Raw genomic sequence first — 10,834 nt, 5'->3', positions numbered from 1 at the left:
TGAGCAAGGCACCCTGAGCAAGGAACAATGGGTAAAGAGCGAAAATAATGAAAAAAACTGAAGGCTCGAATAACTGGGCACGGGAGAGCAATGGGTGGGCGGGGCGGCAGCAAGAGTATAAAGGTGGGAGCCCCGGGACGATTGGGTTAGTTGTCTATAACCTCTGGGCCGTCCAGACCGACTCCCTGCCGTCCTGCCTCCGAGAGCCACTCGCAGTATCCGTGTGATGCCAGCGAGTGCTGCTACGAGGCAGTGATAGGTTAGGTTTTCGCTCGTCCCTCTCCCTCCGACTCTCACAGCGTCCATGCGACGCCGGGAGTACAGCTATGAGGTACGTGGTAGATCGCTTGAGTGACTGGGCTCATAGGCAAAATTACGCTAGACTCCCCTCGCGAAATATTCCTCCTCCAGGCAGTGTGTATTGGCGCCATTAATAAAATTTAGTTTTAGAATATCAGTGTAGTGTGATTTTTGTGTGTGTGGGTAGAACCTCGGCGTGGTGTCTGTGATTTGTATGTGGTGCGTCTACGCGACAGGATCGGGGTGCGTGAGAGAGCAAGCGTGGAGCTGCAGAGTTTTGGCGCGGGTTTGGTGATTTGAGCACGTGTGAGGCGCGCGTGTATTACAACATATACGGCCGCCGTTACGCGTGTATACGTGCGTGCGTGTGGAAAACGTGAGCCTGCAGCGCCGCGTGAGTAGGGAGGGGGCGGGGTGCGATACACCCGCTCGCTGGCACTCGTGCGCGGTGTACACAGCGTATCTACACAGTAAAAATAGCATTAACGGTGAGGCGTGCACCCATTGTCCTACCGGCGCCGTTCCTTTTCCTTTAGCATTAGCCTTTGTTGAAATGGCGGATTAAGGCTTAACCACTCGGGGGGGGGGGGGGCGGGGGGGGGGGGGGGGCGCGTGCATATTCATACAGTCCTTTAGCATTAGCCTGTGTGTGCAAGCGGATTAGGGTTTAACCCCCGGAGGGTGCACGCGCATATTCATACTGCCGTTTTGATCAGCACCAGCCTTTGTGAGGGAAATACGCGCCTGCAGGGGTGTGCGCATGCACGCCTCCACGTTCGTTTTTGTGTGGTGGGGTACGTGTGCGTGGGGGAGATAACCCCGGGCGGTGGTGAGCCAGCCGAGTAGCGATGTCCCTCAGAGAGGGCGCTGGCGTGGGGGGGGCCGACCACCCAATCGGCGGGGGCGTGGTGAGAGGCGGCTGAAGAGGAGGAGGGGGGAGTGGAGGGGGTGGACATCGCTCCCCGCCCACTCACGGGGAGCGGGGAGGTGGACGTCGACCCCCACAGTTTGACTGGAGGGGGTCATGAGAAGCGAAGAGTTTTGGACCGAGTCCTCGTGGCCGCACCCCCGGTGGAGGTGGGCCCACTCGCCCCGGAGGAGCCGGGGGGGGGGGGGGGGCTGGCCCGCACGGTAGATCAGCCGGTTCTGCAGAAGGAGCATCCAACGGGGCAGACGAGCTCCCGGCGGCCGGAGCCGGGGACGTAGAAGACGGCGGTGGCTGAAGCGGCATTAGTTGCGCGGCATTTGTGGGTGGAGGCACAGACTTCCGCTGAGGGTCCACCCCAGCAGGTGCACACCCCGGCTCGTCGGACACGTCACACACTCGGCCCTGCAATTGTGGAGGTAAGATGGGATTTTGCGGCACAATGAAGGGCTTGAGGCGCGACGGGTGGACGAACCAGCACCGGCGGCCACAGCGAATTTGTACGCATTGCGGTCGGACGACGCGGACAATCACGACAGGCCCCCGCCAAGGCCGGAGCAATTTCGGCGACGTCCCCACCAGAACTTGAGGGCAGTAGAGCCATGCCTCGTCACCCGCACTCTAAACATGACGAGAAGTACACCTAGCTTGTAGACGTGAATTATAAGTAATCCTCGAAGCTTCCGGTGCCTCGGACAGCTTCTGGATGTTAAAGCGAGCCGAATCTGAAATATTGGATGTAGTTTTAGTCAGTGGTACGCGCGGCTGAACGTTGATTGGGGGATCGTGATCCCTGCCGTACATGAGGATGAATGGCGAATAACCCGTGGACGCATGAGGGGCCATACGGGTCTGCTGCCAATGCTGCCAACACGGCCGGAAGTCCCAGTCCAGCTGAGAGTCGCTGACCTCGTGGGTGCAGCGCGCGGCGCGCCCTCGCGGTGGCGCGCGAGCGGCACCAAAAGATACCGTTCCGAGGAGTGGAGACTCCGAACGCGGCCTCCGTCCGCGCCACTGGAGCGCGCCGAGGTGGAGATTCAGAACGCGGTCCCCGGCCTACCCCGCCCCCGCGCCGCCTAGACTCGACCACGCGCTGCGGTCGCACGCAACGGGGGTCGGGGAGACAGCGAAGGGGGTCCCGGGGTGAGAGGGGGTCTCGGGGTGAGAGGGGGTCTCGGGGTGAGAGGGGGTCCCGGGGTGAGAGGGGATACCAGGGGGTCTCGGGGTGAGAGGCCGCGGCGAGAAGACGCCGGTGGAAGGATACGCGGGCGAGTTCATCCATCGACATGGTGAGACACGGGGGGGAACACAGAGACCCAGGGACACGGGGGACACGGGGACAGTGGGAGACAATGGGGAGACACGGGGACAGTGGGAGACAATGGGGAGACACGGGGACAGTGGGAGACCATGGGGAGACACGGGGACAGTGGGAGACAATGGGGAGACACGGGGACAGTGGGAGACAATAGGGAGACACGGTGACAGTGTGAGACAATGGGGAGACACGGGGACAGTGGGAGACCATGGGGAGACACGGGGACAGTGGGAGACCATGGGGAGACACGGGGACAGTGGGAGACAATGGGGAGACACGGGGACAGTGGGAGACAATGGTGAGACATGGGGACAGTGGGAGACAATGGGGAGACACGGGGACAGTGGGAGACAATGGGGAGACACGGGGACAGTGGGAGACAATGGGGAGACACGGGGACAGTGGGAAACAATGGGGAGACCCTCGCCGCCTGTGCCCCCAGATTCGCATCGCAGCGCTGAACGAGGCGGCCGCGCCGAGCGGGGAGCGCGGCGCCTTCGAGGGCGCCAACTCGAGAACCAAGGAGGCGCAGGTGACCCCAGCACACACACAGCATGCAGCACACACACAGCATGCAGCACACACACAGCATGCAGCACACACACAGCATGCAGCACACACACAGCATGCAGCACACACACAGCATGCAGCACACACACAGCATGCAGCACACACACAGCATGCAGCACACACACAGCATGCAGCACACACACAGCATGCAGCACACACACAGCATGCAGCACACACACAGCATGCAGCACACACACAGCATGCAGCACACACACAGCATGCAGCACACACACAGCATGCAGCACACACACAGCATGCAGCAAACACACAGCATGCAGCACACACACAGCATGCAGCACACACACAGCATGCAGCACACACACAGCATGCAGCACACACACAGCATGCAGCACACACACAGCATGCAGCACACACACACCATGCAGCACCATGCAGCACACACACAGCATGCAGCACACAAACGCACAGCACACACACACACCATGTAGCACACACACCATGCAGCACCATGCAGCACACACACACCATGCAGCACACACACACACCATGCAGCACACACACACACCATGCAGCACACAATGCACACACACACAGCATGCAGCACACATACACACACACCATGCAGCACACACACACCATGCAGCACACACAGCACAGACACATAGCACACACAGCATACGAACCATGCAGCACACACATCATGCAGCACCCACAGCACACACACAGCATACAGACCATATAGCGCACACACAACACACACACACCATGCAGCACACACTCACGGCCATACAGACCATACATCTCACACTACACACACACAGCACACAGCACCATGCAGCACACATACAGCATATTAACCATACAGCACACACAGCACAGTAACCATACATCACACACACACATCATACTAACCATACAACACATACACACAGCAGACTAACTATACAGCACATTCACACAGCATACTAAACATACAGCACACACAGCATACTAACAATGCAGCACACACAGCATACTAACAATGCAGCACACACAGCATACGAACCATATAGCACTCACCATACAGCACACGCCATACAGTATGCACCATACTGCACACAAAACAGCATACACACTACAGCTCACACAGCACACATGCTACATACACAACATACACACTACACACCCTATACACAGCACTTAGAGCATACACAATATATGCAGCATATATGCTACAGAGCATACACACAGCATGCACCATACACAGCATGCACCGTTCACAGCATACACACAGCACATACACTACACACAGCACATATTAGACACAGCACACACCATACACACAACATACACTTAGCACATATGTAGTGCAGTCCAACCACGCGGAGACAAAGAATCCCATAAGCGCTGGTAACCGTTTATTAATACATGTTCTCACACTGCCTCCTACACTCACACCAGTGTAGGTGCACTCTATTCTCCATCCTTCACTTGGACCTGGGATAACTATACGTCGGGACTACTTCGACTACCCCTAGGCTCCCTCGGGGATACTATATACGTTGGGATCTCTTCGGCCTCCCCTAGGTTCTCTCACCCGTCTGCCTGGGGCGGGGGATCAGCCAACATCGCCCCGCGACGAGGAGAGAGACCTCTTCCAGCCGATCCTTACCCTGGCTCCCCACGACGACCACGTGTCCCTCACGTGGTCTCCCTTAAAATATATTTGTGGCTCCTTTGCGAAACTGGAAATGGCCCCAGGATATCAAGTGCCACCAGTTCCTTGACACGTGATACCGTGATAGATTGCAGTGGGGGTCGATCGTGCCGGGTCGGCTGCTTACGGCGAGCGCAATCATGACAACCCTTGACGAGAAGCTCCACATCCTCCTCTATACCCGGCCAGTAATAGTTACGTTTAATTGTTAGCAACATCTTTCGAGCTCCCAGGTGCATCACCTTCTCATGAATTTCATGGGCAAGCTTCCCTCGGAGGACCATAGGCACCACCACACAATACCTTAGCAAATCAACCGCATGAGGAGGCCATCATGAAGAGCTATGGCCGGGGACCTCGCTGGTGTGGCAATGTGATCGACCGGCGTGACGCGGCGTCGCATTCCCAATAGCGAGGCATCTTCCATCAGCAACCGGGACCGTAATCCCCAGGTAACAGCCCACTATCGGATGGAGCCGCCGCGGCAGTTGCTAGGCCTCGGCAAGGTAAGGTAATTTACCCTTTTTACCGGGTAAAAGGGTAAAGGTAAAGGGTAAAGGTGTCGACCATGCCAAGGGGTAAAGCAAAAGGTAGGGTAAAGGTAGCGTGGAAGAATTACCTGGTAGGGTAAAGGTAGCGCGAAGTATTACCCGGTAAATACCCTGTTAACTGCTCGCTAAAAGCTCTGTGGCGCAGTCTGTGGCCTCCATTTAAAATTGGAATCATTGATGTCAGACCAGTTGGAGACGGACCATGTTCTTGAGGTAGAGGATGAGGTCGAGGATGCCAGCAACGGCATTTTCGGGGTCGCTGCTAACAGCAATCGAAAGAGGTAGCGGCGTGCGTTCCCGTGGGAGCACACGCACGATTGGATGCAGGGTGATCCCCATGTGCAGCAAGGAAAGCGGCAGTGTGTACACTCCGCAAGTGGTTTTCCTCACGTCGGGGTGGAAAGCTCACCTCAAGCACAACGGGCTCGCCCCAGGCAGCGAGGTCGGGACGTCGGCGTCAGGGTGGAAATCTTTTTCATGTGTAGTATCCCAGTAATTGGGTAATTTGTACGGGGTAAGGGTAAAAGGTAGGGTAAAGATAGGCTTGTTGCTTTTGAACTTTTACCTGTTACCTGACCTTGCTAAAGGGTAAAAGGTAAGGGTAGAGTGATTGTATCGTGGTAAGGTAAAAGGTAGGGTAAAGGTAGGCTCGTTTTTACCTTACCTTGCCGCGGTCTAGCAGTTGCCACCAATTGAGGCGTACCCACAACCGCAGGCCTACAGCGACTGGCGCCCTCTGTACAGGCACACCTGGCGCCTGGCGGAAGGCACGACAAGGCATTCGCTTTACCTTGCCGTGCACCTTTCCTGAAGATGACCTCGTAGGAATACTCTGTTTACGTGACAACCCTTACTAGTTGGCTGTGTCGGGTGGTGGCGGGTTTTAACGACAAATTTATATATTTACGCGATCTAACCAAAAAAATCTCTGTTATGCACAGCATATATGTTTGTATATTGAATTGATTTTGCCAACGTGCTTGGCGGAGGTGCGGGGGAAGGACAAAAACACACTAAAGCAGCATATGCACACACCACATACAACATAGAGCACATACACTATACACAGCATACCCACTCCATACACAGACTAAATACACACACAAAACACAATGTATACACCACATCCACACAGCATACACACCGCACACAGCAAACATATTACTAGTGTGCGCCTTGACGGATTAAGACGTTACACTCACAATTTACTTATTCCACCATGAGTGAGTGGCTGAGTGTGCGAGTGAATGAATTAATGGGGGAATGAGTGAATGAGTGTGTTATTGTGACCTGCAGTGTGATGCTTGAACACAGCACAGTGAGTCTGGAATTGACCGAGGTTGTGTGTGTGTGTGCGCAAACGTCACCTGAGTGTTCCTCTTTGCAGGAGGCAGAAGCGTTTGCAGTTTACAACAAAGCTCTGGAACTTCAGAAGCACGACCGAGTCGCGGAAGCCACGGAAGTTTATCACAAGCTCCTCCGCACCCCTCTGCTGAAAGAGGTAATGCGGGGCGGCTGCCGCGCAAGGGGAGTTGAGGTGAGGGTGGAGCGAGCGGCTCGCCATCGTAAAGGTTGCGAGTTTCAACTCCTGGTCGGGGAGGTGTGCCTTGGCCCATCATGCGGACTTTACACCACTGGCTCAGCAGGTCTGTAAACAGGAGATGGGCACCAATGCCTCAATGCTCACTTGAGCTGGAAAAATCGCTTTGGTGTTTTAAAGTGTCAGAGCACCGGGCCGGCACTGCCGATAATCCTGGGTATGCATTCATGGTTTGGACTCGGAGAGTCAAAGTTGGCCCATGGTCCATGGCTTGCCTCTGGAAATGTTGGTCCGAAAGGCACCATCGGCTGACGGACTAAGAAGCTACGATATTTGATTTTGCCTAACGAGACACCCCCCCCCTCCATCCCCCCCATGTCTATTGATGTTTTCATCTACATCCACAGTAGCACACGGTGAGTATTATACAACCTCGGGAGAATGTGGAACGGTGTGCTTGTGGTGAACTGCTCGTTGTTGCTCGCTGTTTTGTGCAGGCGGTTCCCAACGACGATGAGCAGCAGGAAGGGGTGCTCAAAGGCACCGGGTTCATGCTCAAGTATTCCGCGTACAAGAACCTGGCGAGCCTCTCGGCCCAGTCGGGGAACCTGCAGACCGCTCTGGATTACTACCTGGAGGTGCGACTCCTGCACAACGCACAGTACATGCACACGAAGACCGTTTGCGATACCTGTGCGCTCGCACAAACCAGCCTTGGATACTCTCACTTAATTTTTCGCCGAAAACGGAACTTGATTGTGAAAAGCAAAATTCCAGTGTGCGAGGAGGAAAGTTTTGAATCCATGCGTAGTACCCGCGATGACTCGTAGATCAGAAACATGGACGCTGACAGAGCATGGAACAAAAGCTCAAAAATGTACGAAGAAGCACGGACAGATGCATGCAGGGGATTACAATGAGAGACAGAAAGAGGAGTGCGTGGATTAGAGAACATACAGGTTTAATGCATTGTTTTGACTGTTAAGAAGCGTAAGAGGGCTTGGGTAGAACACGTCTCTATAAGGGGCGATGAGCTGTGTGTCTGTGTGAATAAAAGGTTAGTGCGCTGCATTATAAACGCGGCGACTCAAATTAGATTCCCGCTCACGACCAATTGCAGTGGCAAATATTTAAATCGGTCCTCGAATGAGGACCCCGTGCAGTGCATAAACATCGCCACTAGGGAGACAAAGGCGGCCGAGTATGGCGCTGGCCACCCATCCCATTATGTGCTGTGCCGGCTTTAATAGGTGCTCCCTAACAGCACTTGCCCCAACAGTCTGTTCAGCCTATAAGGGGGATTTCTGTTTTTTAATTATTACTGAGTGGCGGTCAGAGGGAAAGCACCCAGGGAAGACATCCACCACACAAATGAAGAAATTTAGTTGGCTGTTGTGCCGAGTTCAGCCTGTGCTGTCGCCGTGTTCAGGCCGCTTTGTTGCCGTGTTCACTCCGTGCTGTCACCTTGTTCAGGCCGTGCTACTAGACGCCTCGGACGTGACGTTGTGGTTCAGGATGGGCAGTGTGGCGGTGCGGCTGCTGCGGATGCCGTTGGCACGGCACGCCTTCGAGGAGGGCCTGCGCTGCAGCCCCGCGCACTGGCCCTGCCTCGACCGCCTCATCACCGTGCTGTACGCACTCGGAGACTACGGCTGTGAGTGGCCGCAACGCACCAGCGCGCACCGCACCAGCACCACCACTCACTGCACCAGAACCGCCGCTAACTGCGCTAGCACCGCCACTCACTGTGCCAGACTGTACACCGCACTAGCGCGTGCACCACACCAAAACGCGTGTACCAGCACTCACTGCTTTAGAACGCACATTGCACCAGCACATGCACCGCACCGCCACTCACTGCACCAGCATGTAAACTGCACCAGCACTCGTGCCGCACCAGCACTCATTGCACCAGCATGCACACTGAACCAGAACCCACCGCACCAACTCTCACCGCACCAGCACTCGCCACTCCAGTACGTGGACTACACGCACACCTCACAGCCTCCTGCACATGCAGTGCTGGAAGCGTAATGGCAGATTCCACTCACAGAAACATTCCGTTTCAGTAGCACATTCTGCTCCGAAGTTTCACTCATTACCACCCACGATATTCCTAGACTGCACAGAATACATTGTTCACAATGGTGCCAACAACGCAGGAGCGATTGTTGTATAAGAGGCTATACTCTGCTGATGAGACCTGATAAGTAGAAACAGCGCCGAGGGTTTGGTTGCTTAAAGAAAAATCATGCTGCAAAATCATTGGTTCAGAAGGCCAATCGGCTGATGGTCTACCGCAGCGATGGGCAACCTGAGGCCCGCTGGCTGCATGCGTCCCGTGGAGCCCCTCGTGGTGGCCTGGTCTCAGTGTGTCTGTAGGGTGATGCGTTGGGTCATGGTTAGTGCGAAAGCACGATGTCAAGCTTGTGGCCCACCGAGGTGTGGGGGACCGCTCTCGTTGCCCACGGACTTGTCTGGGTTGCCCCTCGCCTCCAATTAGCACGGTTGGCTATGTACGATGCGACATATGTCCAACGTACATACATCACTGGTCTACAGTGTCATATTTCTATTTTTAAATCCTTTATATTAAGTTCACTTGCTTGCTTGCTTGCGCGCTTACGACCGTGCAAATCTTTTGGTCGTTTTTTAACCCACTTCCCGTGATCCAATCGAGCTGACATTTTCCACAGACTCGTTGTGCGTGACAATTTATTTTAGTGAAACATTTTTTCCTAAATTTTACACTTTTTAGGAAAAAATAATGGTATGACTGTGTGTGTGTGGGGGGGGGGGGTCTGTTTGTATGTATGTGCGTGCAAGTCTTCATCCTGGTTCTGGTTGTATGTGCTTGCGTGTGTGAGTGAGTGAGACGAGGTGGCCGAATGGTTAAAGCGATGGACTGCTAATCCATTGTGCTCTGCACGCGTGGGTTCGAATCCCACCTTTGTCGCGATTTTCTTTTTTAAATCCTTTATATTAAGTTCACTTGCTTGCTTGCGCGCTTACAACCGTGCAAATCTTTCGGTCGTTTTTTTTACCCACTTCCCGTGATCCAATCGAGCTGACATTTTGCACACAGACTCGTTGTGCGTGACAATTAATTTTCGTGAAAAGAAATTCCTAAATTTTACACTTTTTAGGAAGAAAAAAAAATTATATGAAATTACCAATTGCTTAATGGTGGCAGGCAATCATCTGACCCATAGGTGACAGCCATCTCAAGCCAGAGGACGAGAGGACTCTAGCCGCCACGCATATAAAGGATTTATAGTGAAAAACTTTGTTTTTACGGATTATTTTTTTCATTTTGTAACACACACACATTCAGGTTGCCTGTACTACATCTACCAAGCGCTACAGAAGGACCCCGGCTATGGCAAGGGGCTTGTGCTGATGGCAAAGATCTTCCAAGAGCAGCCAAGCCTCAAATATGACTCCTTCTCTATGTTCTCCAAGTGGTAATGCACCCTGCTGTGTGTGCTCCAGCTCGCACACCTGCATGTGTGTGTATATACACAGGTGTGTGTGTGTATATACACCACGGCTTAGCAGCGCCGTAACGTGGCGAGCGAGTACCAGGATGCAAGTCGTGGGCTGGTAAACCACGCTGTGCGCTCACAGTCGCTCGGTCCCCTCTTCTTCCCCTACCGCTGTATCGCATCTTTTGGCAGCTGAGGCTCAGTTCTGCCTCTGGAGCCGAGTGTCCGTGTCTCGGACCTCATTGCAAGAGGGGACATTTATCCTCCTTGTTCCTCGAACTGCACCCAGCTGGACTTCGGAACGCGCTCACGATAATAATTTTAGGACATTTCGTATTTGCGTCATTCTTCTTGTGCGAGGCTATCGCGAAGGAAGGCGCCGCTGGGTTTCACGGAAGCAGTCTGCAGTGGTTTCACAGTAGAGGGCGACGTCGCTACGTGTAATCCCAATTAACCGGTGGTGACAAGTTGAGTTTCGAATTTATACT

General features: G+C 54.1%; 1 protein-coding gene and 1 non-coding gene across 5 annotated transcripts in view; both read left to right on the top strand.

Annotated features, from left to right (window-relative positions):
* The first annotated feature begins 2,426 nt into the window (after positions 1–2,426).
* LOC144721188 (calcineurin-binding protein cabin-1-like) overlaps positions 2,427–10,834 on the top strand; it is a 66,595-nt gene continuing 58,187 nt past the window's right edge. For all 4 annotated transcript variants that reach the window (XM_078598588.1, XM_078598589.1, XM_078598586.1 and 1 more), the window contains exons 1-6: positions 2,427–2,514; positions 2,986–3,075; positions 6,709–6,822; positions 7,359–7,499; positions 8,335–8,515; positions 10,196–10,325. In XM_078598588.1, coding sequence (XP_078454714.1) covers positions 2,512–2,514; positions 2,986–3,075; positions 6,709–6,822; positions 7,359–7,499; positions 8,335–8,515; positions 10,196–10,325 — 659 coding nt within the window. In that variant the 5' untranslated portion in view covers positions 2,427–2,511. The remainder of the gene's footprint in view (positions 2,515–2,985; positions 3,076–6,708; positions 6,823–7,358; positions 7,500–8,334; positions 8,516–10,195; positions 10,326–10,834) is intronic.
* On the top strand, positions 9,736–9,817 carry TRNAS-GCU (transfer RNA serine (anticodon GCU)). Its single transcript has one exon. It is a non-coding gene; the product is annotated as a tRNA-Ser (tRNA).

Source organism: Lampetra planeri, chromosome 11 (assembly GCF_965212315.1).
Source record: "Lampetra planeri chromosome 11, kcLamPlan1.2.h2, whole genome shotgun sequence".
Lineage (NCBI taxonomy): Eukaryota > Metazoa > Chordata > Hyperoartia > Petromyzontiformes > Petromyzontidae > Lampetra > Lampetra planeri.
This window is presented reverse-complemented; position numbering and strand designations above follow the sequence as displayed.